The 12,870-nt window shown below is 38.2% G+C and overlaps 3 protein-coding genes and 2 long non-coding RNA genes across 8 annotated transcripts; 2 read left to right on the forward strand and 3 right to left on the reverse strand.

The window, feature by feature from the left end:
• Positions 1 to 273: 273 nt before the first annotated feature.
• LOC124343444 lies at positions 274 to 4,535 on the forward strand. 4 transcript variants are annotated; one of them, XM_046796774.1, is made up of 9 exons: positions 274 to 389; positions 459 to 700; positions 804 to 861; positions 918 to 1,024; positions 1,085 to 1,311; positions 1,379 to 1,547; positions 1,718 to 1,856; positions 1,920 to 3,450; positions 3,519 to 4,535. In XM_046796774.1, the coding sequence occupies exons 2-8, from the start codon at positions 534 to 536 to the stop codon at positions 2,001 to 2,003; spliced, it is 951 nt and encodes a 316-aa protein (XP_046652730.1). In that variant the 5' UTR covers positions 274 to 389; positions 459 to 533; the 3' UTR covers positions 2,004 to 3,450; positions 3,519 to 4,535. The 4 variants fall into 4 exon arrangements, with proteins under 4 accessions (XP_046652730.1, XP_046652739.1, XP_046652714.1 ...); XM_046796783.1 differs by having other exon boundaries at positions 1,944 to 3,450; XM_046796758.1 differs by having other exon boundaries at positions 1,718 to 3,450.
• LOC124343631 (complement C1q-like protein 4) lies at positions 4,013 to 5,606 on the reverse strand. Its single transcript, XM_046797037.1, has 4 exons — positions 5,467 to 5,606; positions 5,292 to 5,381; positions 5,059 to 5,208; positions 4,013 to 4,948 (listed from the first exon to the last, which is right to left on the reverse strand). Exons 2-4 carry the CDS (start codon positions 5,377 to 5,379, stop codon positions 4,509 to 4,511), a joined length of 678 nt encoding a protein of 225 aa, XP_046652993.1. The 5' UTR covers positions 5,380 to 5,381; positions 5,467 to 5,606; the 3' UTR covers positions 4,013 to 4,508.
• A 363-nt stretch (positions 5,607 to 5,969) lies between these two features.
• On the forward strand, positions 5,970 to 6,433 carry LOC124344122. Its single transcript, XR_006919549.1, has 2 exons — positions 5,970 to 6,012; positions 6,081 to 6,433. It is a non-coding gene; the product is annotated as an uncharacterized LOC124344122 (long non-coding RNA).
• On the reverse strand, positions 6,269 to 7,137 carry LOC124343934. The gene is made up of 3 exons (XR_006919463.1): positions 7,065 to 7,137; positions 6,831 to 6,992; positions 6,269 to 6,766 (listed from the first exon to the last, which is right to left on the reverse strand). It is a non-coding gene; the product is annotated as an uncharacterized LOC124343934 (long non-coding RNA).
• Positions 7,138 to 7,492: 355 nt separating this feature from the next.
• Positions 7,493 to 9,447, reverse strand: LOC124325589 (protein kinase C-binding protein 1-like). Its single transcript, XM_046784437.1, has 8 exons — positions 9,397 to 9,447; positions 9,083 to 9,229; positions 8,835 to 9,023; positions 8,639 to 8,768; positions 8,167 to 8,580; positions 7,975 to 8,103; positions 7,741 to 7,859; positions 7,493 to 7,676 (listed from the first exon to the last, which is right to left on the reverse strand). The coding sequence occupies exons 3-8, from the start codon at positions 9,014 to 9,016 to the stop codon at positions 7,493 to 7,495; spliced, it is 1,158 nt and encodes a 385-aa protein (XP_046640393.1). The 5' UTR covers positions 9,017 to 9,023; positions 9,083 to 9,229; positions 9,397 to 9,447.
• Between the last annotated feature and the right edge of the window lie 3,423 nt (positions 9,448 to 12,870).

Below are 12,870 nucleotides of genomic sequence, written 5' to 3' on the forward strand. Positions count from 1 at the left end.
AAAAAAAAAACAATTTTAACTGTATTTTTCGCTTGTTTATTAAATAACATCATTAAGAGGTGGAGACAGTTGAACTCGGATTTTACAAGACACACATCTACAGTTGTAGAATATTCTTATTAATTTTTTATTATTATCCAATCAATTTAATTTCAAATGTGTTAATAACGTTAACGTAGTACCCTTTATATTTTTTTGAATTTTGAACATTTAAATTCATCTCTGAAATAGACCGTTAGGTGACGTTCCACGTTGTAACGAATAACGACGATTTAGTTATTCTGCACATGTTTGCCTTTGGCCATGTTTGACCTGTTTCTCGGGTTTTCAGACGAGAATTTGCTGAGATCCACGGCTAATTACGGTTTTTTCAGTTGAAGTGGTTGAAGGTAAATTGAACTGATTTTTTTGCACTTTGTTTGGATGGCGGCAAGTTTTAATGAACCTTTCATCTGTAGTAGGATTAAAAACTTCTTCAGAAAATTTTTCCTCGTGTTGTCGTTAGTTCGTTACTTCACTCAACAGTCAACACAATGAGGCAAGCATTCCATCCAGGGCCAATAAGAAGATCTGTAGGCCTGCCTGGATGTTACAGGCCATTGGATGTCTATGGCCCTAGATTTGATGGATCAGCTAATCATGAAATATGCAATGCTAGAACGGGATACTGTGCACCCACAAGTCTTTCCAATGAAATGAGGTAGGCCAAAATATCTAAAACTTTTTTGTTCATTCATGGCCTATTTAGAAGTGGAAAAGACTTAATTTTTAAATTACTTCTTTGTGAATTTATTGTTTTCTAGATCGTCTAATCTGTTTTACAGACTTCATGTTAGTGGTCTCCATTTTGATACAACAGAGGTAATTCCCAGGAAATATTGCATTTTTCTGCATTAATAATTATGTCTCATTAACAGGAGGGTTTAAGACATATCTTTAGCAACTATGGAAATCCCATGTCTGTGTCAATGATCAGGAGTAGGAATCAACAACTCACTGCCTTTGTGGAATTTGAATCCCAATAGTAAATATCTATAGATGTATGATGTTTGTAACCTTTATTCATGAAATTTGGGTTTCACAGTGAGGCGGATAATGCTATTATGGGACTGCATTTAAAACCTCCTCTGAATTGGGAGGTGAATTACACTCGCTCAAATGATGAAGTTCCGAATCACTGTCGACGTTTCCCATCTCCTACAATGACATCGGGAAGACAGCCCCTTATGTATTCGGACATGGGGTTGCACTCCTCAAACTCCAGGCAATCTCCTCGTTTTATCGAAATGAGAGGAACTGATTCTTCTATGGGTATGTGTAAAAGTATTTATTCATTAGGGTCTGTCGTTCATACTAATCGTTCCATTGTTTAAATCAGCAGTTATCCGCCCTATTAGGAATAACTCAATGACTCCAGAATTCCTGACCTGTTCTGTATGCAGTATAGAAGCGTTGCTCGTGTGCACGATTTGCAAGACCCGATACTGCTCACCAAGATGCCAGAGAAGTGATTGGCCTTCTCATCAATCAATTTGCAAACCAATACCGTACATTACATTTCATATGAAATCATATTTATTAGTTTAGTTCTTGCTGGGGAGGAAAAGGCCTTAACTTATCTTTAAACAAGTGATGGGGGATAAAATTTGACTTTTTAAGAAACTTTTGTAAGTTGAAAGACAAATATTTATACATTTCTTTCTTTTTTATTGTACAGGGACCTAGTTACGGAACTGCCAGATGCGTTTTATATGAATGGGATTGGCTCTACAACTCTCCGAAATTATCCGAACATGCAAAACGGAAGAACGTCAGTTGCCATTCAGCAGTCTCATGACACATCCTCCGAAGAATTCGTAAGTCAGCATCAAAATAACGATACAATTGAAGATTCCTGCCCCTATACGTACTTAATTAAGGGTACACGCTCTCCAAACCAAAAGGAAGGATCAAATCAATTGTTGTCCGTGACGGTACATCGCAATCTTGAAAATGGGTCTTAACGAAAATGTGCCCGCCAGAAGTGAGAAGCGTCCAGTCGGTTTCAAACACTATTAATCCCACTCCACAAGGAAGCTCTTTGCGTAGCCCCGAATGGAAAACTAACTCTTCACAATGCAAGTTGGAAATCAGTGGTGCCACATCGTCTCTAAGTAATGGAGCACCTTTTCAAAACAGCCCATCTGGGGATCGCCAGCCGTATCCAAGCCTCGCAATTTGCCTTTGACAATTTATTGTCCGGAGACACCCGATTCGCCGCCTTCTCACTTGGCATCACAAACCCAACCTACTGATGCAATCAAGCTCTACGCTACGAAATTTTCTTCCAAGCAGTTGGAAAAATCACTAGACAAGCGTAACAAAGTGGTTGTTTGCTCAGCCAAATCACCGGACGAGCTTTGGATCCAGTACGCCTGTTATATAGAAGAGTTGGAAGAGGTGATGAGGAACGTTACGGTGTCTTCTCCTGATTCTGACCCCGTAATTAATCCAGCGGAAGGACGGCCATGTGTCGCTGTTTTCCCTGAAGACAGCAGTTGGTACCGAGCTCAACTATTGAAAGTACTGCCAGGCAAGATTAAGATCCGCTACGTCGATTTTGGAAATACCATATCAATGCCCAACACTCCTGAATCCCTTAGGAAGATGGAACATCACATTAGCGAACCTCCATTTTATGCCACCAAGGTCAAATTGGCTGATGTTCTTCCATTGAACGGGACCAGTTGGGAACCAGACGTTAGACTCAAGTTCAAAGAATTGGTGGAAAACCAACCCTTCTTGATGGAAGTGGTCCAGATGGATGCCGGTGTCATGTTTGTTCGACTAAAGGATAAAAATGGATTGAATTTGAGCACACGTTTGCTGCAGGAAGATCTCGTAAGAAAAGCGACAGTGGAAATTTCAGATGAATTGGATCGAATTCCTTCGGTGGTCGAAATTCCTGCCAAATCAACTGCTCAACAACTCAGTGTTCAAAAGTCTCCGATTTGTTCTCAAATTCCAAACGAGAACGTTGCCACCGAAATTAATAATGTTTTTCAAATTACTTCAAGATTGAATGGCTTTTGTTTCAAGAAATTGATTTGTGCAAGTGCCCCATCTTGTGAAGTGAAAAGCGAGATAGTGTCTTCAGTGGTGCCATCCGTCAAATCCAAAGATGAGGTAGTTCCAGAAAAATCAAGCGATCTTCTGCAGCAACCCAGCAGTAATGTTTTCCCAACGAGTAAAAGTGAAACTACTACTTCTGATGCTGTCTCCGGACCCAACAAGGACGAAGGAACTTCAAATGCCAACACAGCTAGTGAAATTTTCTACAGTGATGGCCCATTCTTGGATTTACCTGAAAGCGGAAGTTTTCGAGCCCTGATCATTAAAGTCGAAGATCCTTAGCGTATATATCTGCGTGTCACTAGCGAAGAGATATCAACAAAACTGGCTCAATTAGAGGTATGTCCTTTTACATTTTTATCTATGCTGGCTAAGGCTTAACTGTCTCATTATATCCTCATGTATAGGATGCTATGGTAGCTTACGCAAATGATTTGGGAGGTAGTCATTGTCCCAAGAAAAATGAAGTCTGCATCGTACGGTTCCCTAATGGCCAGTGGTACAGAGCCTTTTGCGCTGGTTTGGACTCCGATGGCAATCGCTACATATTCCAGCAAGTTGATTATGGCGGGAAGCACACCGTTGACGCTAGCGATATCCGCTACATTTCGAAATCTCTAGTTAACTTTCTGCCGTTTTTGGCCCATCTTGTCATTCTTAAAGGAACGGAATCAATGGATGAAATTGAACCTAAGCTCGTTAATAATCGACTCAAGAAGCTTCTGCATGAAAACACTGTTCATGATGTTGTCGTCGTTAGTTGTGACGAAAGGTCTTACATAGTCCAGATCCCTTTGATCAATCAAACACTGTCTTTTGAAGGTTTAATTTAATTTGGAATGCTCAAAAATTTAAGAGAATTGTTGACGCACTCGTCTTCGCATGATATTTCAATTTCGACTTTTGTTTTCAAACGGCTTTATTGCTTGATGAGGAAATTTTTTTCAATTTCTCATGTTCTTGAACAAGTTTATTGTTTTGTGTGTTCTACTGATATTGTGAACTACCAAAAAGAAATATTTTTTTTTCTGTTCTGTTTGTCTAAATTTGCATTTTGTTGCGATAAATCTGATATGGGGAAATCGGAACTTTTTCTTTTTGTCAATCAAGAAATACAGATGATTTTGTTAACTAGTCTGTAAACAAGTATTACAATTAAGTTTTTTTTAATGTATTCCCAATACCTGAATCTGCGAGCAGCTCCCGAGTCCCGATCTTGTTGAACTTGTCTTAACTCAGGAGCTTCTTTTATGGAGTGAGCATATTTTTAAGTTATTTGTATTTATTGGTATTTATTTGGTTGGAATTTTGATCAAGCTACGAAGGAGTGAATTCAAACAATAGTAGGCAAGGCGGCAGCATTCAAACGGAAGGTGGTCGAATGGACTTCATTGTTGTCAAAGAACCAAATCTTCCTCTAGTAGCCATCCGAAAAAGTTGCTGAAATGGTTACCATCCCCGTCATGAATTGTTCCTTCAAGAAGGTATATTTGCACTTCATCGTCTTCATCAAGTTGTACAGTTGCCTGAATCGCCAAAGCATTATACGGTGTGCAATGAGATTCTCCGATTGCTGTCCATGTCACGGCCATAGTCTGGTTCTGTAGTTGAATTTTTGTGTCTTTGTCGGAACACAGACCAGTGTAAGCGAAGAAATATTTTCCCGGTGTAGGATCGTTAAATATTCCAGACGAAGTATCCATGGCATTGCCAATATTAATCTTGACATCGTCAAATGGAAGGGCTGTACCGGTAGTGCTGTAAAACCCTGTTCTCTGGGCGTAAAAATAAACAGGGGTAGTCTTGACATTTACATATCCGATCAATTTCTGGAGACCTGGGTATCGTTGATAAAAAATCAATTCGGTTTAATTGCCACTGTCATTTTCATACTGTTTCTGCCAGTATGTTATAAATTCAACTAAATGCAAAATTTTTTAATAGCACCTGCATCGCTTGGTTTAGTAAAATCGCAGTAGACGTTTTCGACTTTACTGTTGTCTATGACAGAGTATATTCCGCTTTTTACAAAGCCAATGTCCTTGAGATCTCCACATGAAGTGGGCATTTTATTAATCGAACTGGGGCTCTTGATGGCTCATTTTGTTATTATGCTATTGAAATTGTACCACAATTATCTTTTCAGTAATGTTAATCTCATTTTAGATAAATTTTAATACCGTTCACATCGTTGCTCAATGCCAACACTTTTTGGTTTGTTATGTATAGAGCTTGTCTTTCGGCTTTGTTATCCAATTGGTTATTCATTGCTGTAAATAGTTTTTCGAAATTGATTTCCAGTTACATAAATTTCGGAATTAATAACAGGAAAAATTCAGCATTATTTCTTTAAACCTTTTAAATCGCTAGTAAAACCAGCAATGGTTACTTCTAATTGTTGTATTCTTAATAAAATGGCGAAGTCAAGTATAGCATTTTTCGTGTTCGGAGTAACATCATCGTTACCGCCTAAATGTATGGCAAGCCGTTTGGGACATCTGTAAACGATAATTGACAATGCAATCGTAATCGTAAACAGAATCTTAATCAGGCCAGCAATCGTAAATATAATTGCAATTGGCTTTTTAATGCCCCAATTAATGCGCAATTTAATTGATTATCGTACAATTTCTGGCTTTGATTAATATTCTATTTACCGGTGCTATTTGCAAAGCAACGGTTTCGTTCTTATTTAATGTCCGCTTTGTAGCCCTTTTTTAAATGCCCGAGCAATGCTCAGTCTTAACCCATCCTCCCTATTTTCTGGCCTGTTAGCGCGCGCCACCAAGCGGACACGGCGAAACTAGTACTTCCCCCTTATAAAGTATAAACTTGTTGTATAACATTATCTTGTCCCATTAGAACTTGGCTACACTGCCACATTCATTGCGGAATTGACTGGTGTTCACTTAAAAAAAGTAAGGAGAATGATGGAATAATAATTTAATTCATATTTTTTGTTTTCACAGGATGAACCTGGTAGAGACGGAGGAGATCCCGATGATTGGGACCAAACTGTTCATACTATTCCCGCTGTGGATGTCGCTGCTTTTCGTTGTCCATTGACTGCTGAGCAGTTATTCGAGATGGAGAGGCGCATCGGAAAAGAACAGATTGATCTCGAAAGTTTACAAATTAAATACTAGGAAGTGAAAAATTATGTTTTGAACTCAATTGGTTAACTGAGCCCTTTTTATTTGCCTTTCTAACACTTCTCACTCTGCCAACTCATTCCAATACGTGTCGAAATTGGCTGTTGATGTGTCCACTTGCTGGTTCATGTGAAAGTCAATAAAAAGCGTAACGATAGGTCTTAACGTTACTCATCAGTGTTTGATTTTCTCAGAAAATTAACAGTTGTTGTTCATAATGAAGCTGATATGAAGAGCGCTAGCCTCGAAACTTGACCCCCCCAAACTGCATCTCTATTCTTCCTTTTTTTACTTATTTGGTGGAATTTGTTGTAAACCGTTGGATAGTAAGGAATACCGATTATTTCTAATAATTAATAATTTCTAACAAAATTATCGATGGCTAGGGAAATTGAACAAGCCTTGGATCCCGTCACGGAACAGGAATCATCTTCGTCTTCAGGATCTGCAGGTTCCGTTTTCACAGCAGGGATCTCTTTCGATGTCGAGGATCTTCGTGACGGCTGAAAGCGAAAGATTTTCAATCAGTTATACAGTAACGTTTTTTTTTTAACAATTAAAAACTACCGAAGCTAGTTGAGGTTTGGTTAATTTGATGATTTCACAAGCAGCTTCATTGATACTGTTATCGTTCACAGGCGCACCTGCATTTTTGGTGAGCACATCTTCAACTGTTTCGCCGCAATTCGTTTTAGTGTTGGCAACACGTCCAGTTTTGCTATTTTTAACCTGAAATTTAAAAAAATATATCCAACTATTAAAAATAAAACAAAAGATATTATTTTTTTAAAACAAAAATACCTGTACTTTTACGGCAGCAGTCGATGTCGTATTGGGCGTTGGTTGTTTAGAGACTGAAACAGGAGCTATATTCCGATTCGGGGTCGGTGATGCGGATGTTGAAGTGGGAGTAGCTGTTCTTGGCGTGGCAGCTTCGGCAGCAGTTCGAGGTGCAAGTTGTAACATGGCCAAGAAGTTTCGACCTTCAGAACGATTTTCTTCTGTACGATCACCTTCAGGCAGGTTAGCTTGAGGAATCAGGTCGTTATCGGCAGCATCTCCTGCATCTGAATCAGAATTCATCGATTCCGCTTCACCAGACTCCCCAACTCGGCCAGACTTGCATAGTGAGCTTTGTGAGTGTTCTGATACTTTATAACTACCGACCCAACACGAAATCAAAAACAAATACATGACATGATATGAAGTTGATGAATAATTCACGTCAATTACCCAGGAATAAGTTGTTGTAATTGCTCGTCCTCCTTATTTGGGTTGTAAGCCGTACGTGGCGAGGGGTAAGCGAAAGAACCGTAGCGCTCAACAAGCTTTTTGATGTGTTGGTCAACTTCTTCAACTGAAGCAATCAAATTTGCTTTGCGCTGATTTTTTAACTGCATAGGCATTTCGTGGCTGCAAACAAACAAACATTGACATACATTTTTTTGCAAAAAGATAAACCTTGTTCTTGTTTTACCTGTACAAAAAACAATCTTTGGCGGGCACCCAAGCTCGATCGTGTGCACCGAAAAAGCGCACGTCCACATTGCCTTCTTTATTTGCTTTCATCGCTTTAGCCGGCCAATGAGGAAACCCCTGGGGAAAACAACACATCATTAAATAATTTTTGTTCTGCTCATCGGACGTGTCTATCAAGCCACTTAAAACACTTAAAACTAGATTTGTGAGAAAGACTTGAGATTAAATTTACTTTGAGTTTGGCCCAGAGCAGTAAATGAGGCCTTTGACACGGTTCCAGGAACCAGGTTTCTCGTTTGGTGTGAGCATGCACATAGCAATCGGCACAAGTATCAATCTCAGCCATTTCATGTTTACACACCTGCAATTGGGAAATTTGATTTGGTTAAGATTTTGAAATAAATCATATTAAACCTTAAAATACCTTCATCAACGTTCTTGCCGTGCTAGTCAATTTTGAGTGAGACGAATTAAAGATTATGCAATTGTGCAAGATCCAGCGGAAATCAGCCAGGAAAGCTCTAGTGGAAGTGTAAGATCTTTGAACAATCTTTTCCTCCAGCTGGCTGATATCCACCGGACTAACAATATACTCGGTGTAGTGCGGGAATTCTTCCGTGTCAACAGGTTTAAAGAAAGGTTGCGCGTCAGCCACCGACTTGATTCGCTCCATAGCGAAGTTGAGCATTTCAGTTAACTGGTCCACTTCGAGATGGTTATGTTTTTCGGCATTGCGAACAGAGCAACATTCCGTACATGTCCAATCAGTCGGAATTGGGGACTGAAGTTGAACGCATCGTTGATGAAACACACGCGGGCACTGTCTACATTCCAATACCTAATCAGAAACTTCACTTTAATCCATCACAGAAACGTTGGGACTTTTTTCTCATTACCTGGCCATCCATATGACACACCCAGCAAAAAGTGTCATGGCGCGTAAATGTCTTGCTTTGCAATTCCATGAAAAGGCTACCAACTTTGGTCGATGGGGTACTTGCTGTTGATGGAGTGCTTGTTATTGATCTAAAGTTTGCAAAAGTGCTAGTTAATTACAAATGCTTCGTAACGCCAGCTTCATTTTTTAGTTACTTTTTGTTTCTTTTCTCTTGAATTGGAGAACTATGAGGAGAATGCACGGCATCTGTCCCTCCTGTATCCTCCCATTTGCGCTTTGTGGCTTGTGTTTCCACTTTAACCTGTTCAACTTCGCTAGTTGCACTTCGAACATACGAGTCCATAGAGCTTTTGACAGCAATTTGGTATTTATGCATGAAAGACCTGTAAGAGAAATCGATCTCCAATATATGGCTTTAAAAAACAAGTTCAGATTTCCTTACTTTTGCTTTGCGATTATGTCAGGATTGATCTGTGATCGCGTGGTACGTCCTGCGGAAAGTGACACGTCGTTTGGAGATGGGCTGATGGGTAATTTAGTCCGGCTAGATCTTCTTAGAGCTGCTGATGGAGTTCCTTGCAGTTTAATGCTAGATGAAAAATTTACAAAGAGTTTTTAGAAATTTTTGCCATGTGGAACCCTTGAGAAGGATAGAAACAATAATCAGGTTTTTTAGCTCAAAGATTTAAAGGTGCAATTTTTTAAACTTAAATTTAAGCTTACAATATTGAGAACTATACACAGAACAAAGCTCACTTGCTAGTTTGTCGAAAATTTTCCGGAAGTATACCGGAAGTAGCAATAGCTCCTCAACTGTTGACCTGTCGTCAAAATAAACCAGATATTCGTGATCCCCATGAAAATTGGGGTCGATCTAGTATGTTTTAAACGAAATCGAGAATTTGGCCAAAATCGAGAATTTTCCTGAACAGTAGTTCAGGGAAATTCTCAAAACCGGAAGTACGAAATCGTACAAAAAATTACATGAACTTTACCACAAATTTTACGAGGATCACGAATATGTGGTTCTTTTGTACGTAGAATGAATATTTACTAAACTACTGACTGAAATGAGAAAACCGGAAGTAGAAAAAAAATGCAATTTTCGAAAATCTAACAAGTGAGCTTTGTTAGGGGAATAGTTAACGTCAGTTTTCACTAAAAGATTTCCACACAATAGCTACCGATAACTGTTGAAGAGATTTACAAAGTAACTAAAACTGACTCGTTTTGACAGCTGAAAATATAGAAAAGCCATCTAGCGTTAGAAAAAGAAACTTCAAAGTTGCACTTCGTTTACGCGCCTTAATCTTCATTTCTTCAAATCTTAATTTGTTTTCTTTGGCAAGGACTTAGAAAAAAAAACAAATTCAGATTTTGTTTTAAAAAATGTGAAAAAACTCGCATTTTTTACATAATCTAGGCATTCCATCTAATTTCCTTTAAAATATAGAAAAAACAAGAAAAAATTATGAAAAATTGATTGTTATATTCACAGATTTGAACCTCCCACTTCTCATATGGAAATCCACCGCTTTACCAACTAGACTGCCAATCGCTTACTTTCTTGTGATTCTGACCATGAGGCATTGCAAGTCAGACACACAGGCATCCAAAGGGTGGAAAAATCTGCGGAAATGTGGAACAAAAAACGAAACCTTACGACCCTCTGGCTATGTACTATGGCAACAGGAAAGGGGCAGGGAACCCAAAATTGGCCCCACACAGAAGCGTACGATGATGGGCCGTGAACTATAGATGGCCATGATATTCGTGAAATATATTCGCCACCTAGCGGTCGAATGGCATCTCACGGTAAAAATTTTCAACTACTGAGCAATCGTTGGCAACGTAGAAGGAAAGGACTATTTTCGATTTTGGTAGTAAAAATATTCAAGCTAAGATAGAAAAGCAAGCTTATCAGCTCGCCGCGAAGGGATAGTTGTAAGCCAGTTGAAAACTGTCTTAAATGACAAATTCAGGTCCTATGGTTAAGTCGGACTTTTTTCTAAATGCCACCCTAATTTTCAGAATTTTTCTATAAATTCAATGTTTTTTCTATGAAATTTTGTGAAAAAAAATTCTATCGCGAAATTTTGATTTGTCATGGTTACCAAAGGGCATGGTTCAAAACAATATTTCTACAGATGCAGTGATGTGCACGTCAACGGGATTTGTTGACGTACCAAAAAAACGTAGAAGTCATACGTATTTTAAAAGTACTACGTAATAAGTCAAAAAAAAAAACGTCAACGTAACGTAAATTTTTTCATACTTCAAACGTATGACGTTACGTCACATATACATCATTACATTATTTATTGCTATTGCCCATAATAAGATATTGCCCATAAGATTGCATTTGGAAAAAATAAGAATGAAAATTAAACATGGAGGGCTATTTTTAGAAGAATTAAAATTTAATAAATTTAAAATGGTAGACGAATTTTCGCAAAGCAAATGTTGCCAAATTTTTAAAATTGTTTCTTGACTTTTACGGTAATAACTCATAACTGGACTTTTTTACACGTCAAAAGTATACGTAAAAAGTCAGTATTTTTTTTCACTTACGTAGAAGTCACCGTAAACTTCAAAAACAAGGAAAATTGACGTAACGTACGACGTAACGTCAAATTTTCGAATAAGTCACCGTATGACGTGCACATCACTGTACAGATGTGCACTTTTAGGAAGCCAGTAAGCGTATCAACACTTTTTTCGCAACTGCAATCCTGTGAGATTTTTCATTCACAGTTCAATATCCTTGCAAGTTATTTACGTTTAGTTTGCTCAAGTCATATTTTCATATTTTTCCTATTTTTACAATGATTGAATTTTAAAAATAACCATCTTTTAGTTTAATTACTGCAACACATAAATGCAAATCTGCTTGTTGCGTCATGGTTGGATGGGGAGAAGCTATGGACATCTGGTGGTGATTAATTTTGACCTAAATTGAAAAAAGTTGTAGTCGCAACCGCCAGATGTCACTAGTCGATAATCAATTATTTTAACAGTTTTTCATTAATTACGGGAAAACTTATTAAGTAAATGTAATTATTTATGTTCTGGTCGCGCCGCATATTTTTTGTGTAATTTTTAAGACCAAAAAGTCTGAAATCTGTCGTGAAACACACGAGCTATGGAGCGTTACATACACACAGACATACAAAGTGACACGGCTTTTTTTTTTCTGCGTATGCGATTATTAGCTTCGCCCTTCGGGCTCGCAATTAGTGCTACTTAAACTTTTAATAATAAAAAAATAAAACAAGATAATGTAATCCATCTTTCAAGTCAAAATTCAGTACAAACTTATTGCGAAAAAAATGTCACACATTGCGTTTTTTTCTCATAATTTCCTGCAGCTGAAAAAGAAAATTGGCAAAATTAAACCGCAAGTTAGACATGCTTCAAATCACTTACAAACATTTGGCGAATAAGGTGCTATGACCCTATGACGTCAAAACGTATCAAAACGTGCGCACTGGTGGTAAAAGTACGTAACGCAGTCTAGTAACTAAACGCAGTTTAAACTTCACTTTGGTCCAAGTTGCACGACGTTACGCGATGTATAGTAGTCTAGTACTGCAACGCAGTCCCGACATTAAAAATATATTTAACAAAATGTATTCCCCATCTAGCTTAACCTTTCCTTTAACTGGGCTAGCAATTCAGGAAATGTTTTGCCATCGAATGTAACAAGAAGGAAAAAAAACCTGAACAACTCACCCCGTACTCTCCGCATAAACCCTAAAACCTGCACAGAAGAATCCCTACGGGGACTCGTCAGGGCTGCTTTTCGCTCCCCACAATCTCCAACTAATTAGTTCTCAATTTCTTTAGAAAAAAAAAACCCTATTAGTTCCCATTTTCCTTAATTAGGAATTTCATGTTCTGCTTTTTTTTTTTGGTTCACTTAATCACGTCACAGTATGTCGTAATCAACGGAAGAAAAAAATGTGGGAGGGGTCGAAATGGTCGATAAATTGTAATGAATGGTTAACGACTCCCAAACTCGGTAACAATGATTAAATATGTATACTTGTCATCATTCGGAAATCCCGGTCTGGTTAGTACGAACATAATCATATAACAAAACATGACACTAGTCGGTGTATGCAATTGGATGATACACAACAAATAGGAAGTGGGTGACAAATAATTTTTTTTTTTTTTTCGAAATAAGGGTGCCGGTGGCGCGTATACATGTGACAATGGCCAAACATT

The sequence above is a fragment of the Daphnia pulicaria genome, chromosome 1, assembly GCF_021234035.1.
Source record: "Daphnia pulicaria isolate SC F1-1A chromosome 1, SC_F0-13Bv2, whole genome shotgun sequence".
NCBI lineage: Eukaryota > Metazoa > Arthropoda > Branchiopoda > Diplostraca > Daphniidae > Daphnia > Daphnia pulicaria.

Excerpts from the sequence above, each read along its gene's own strand:
- LOC124343444 (XM_046796758.1), top strand. The coding sequence starts at position 534 with ATGAGGCAAGCATTCCATCCAGGGCCAATAAGAAGATCTGTAGGCCTG. Across the intron at positions 862-917 it reads TCCATTTTGATACAACAGAG|GAGGGTTTAAGACATATCTT; the intron begins GTAATTCCCAGG and ends TCTCATTAACAG. Across the intron at positions 1,312-1,378 it reads AGGAACTGATTCTTCTATGG|CAGTTATCCGCCCTATTAGG; the intron begins GTATGTGTAAAA and ends TGTTTAAATCAG.
- LOC124343631 (XM_046797037.1), bottom strand. The coding sequence starts at position 5,379 with ATGAATAACCAATTGGATAACAAAGCCGAAAGACAAGCTCTATACATA. Across the intron at positions 5,209-5,291 it reads ATTGAGCAACGATGTGAACG|CCATCAAGAGCCCCAGTTCG; the intron begins GTATTAAAATTT and ends TAACAAAATGAG. Across the intron at positions 4,949-5,058 it reads TACTAAACCAAGCGATGCAG|GTCTCCAGAAATTGATCGGA; the intron begins GTGCTATTAAAA and ends AACGATACCCAG.
- LOC124325589 (XM_046784437.1), bottom strand. The coding sequence starts at position 9,016 with ATGCATAAATACCAAATTGCTGTCAAAAGCTCTATGGACTCGTATGTT. Across the intron at positions 8,769-8,834 it reads CAAGAGAAAAGAAACAAAAA|ATCAATAACAAGCACTCCAT; the intron begins GTAACTAAAAAA and ends TGCAAACTTTAG. Across the intron at positions 7,860-7,974 it reads TGCTCTGGGCCAAACTCAAA|GGGTTTCCTCATTGGCCGGC; the intron begins GTAAATTTAATC and ends TGTTTTCCCCAG.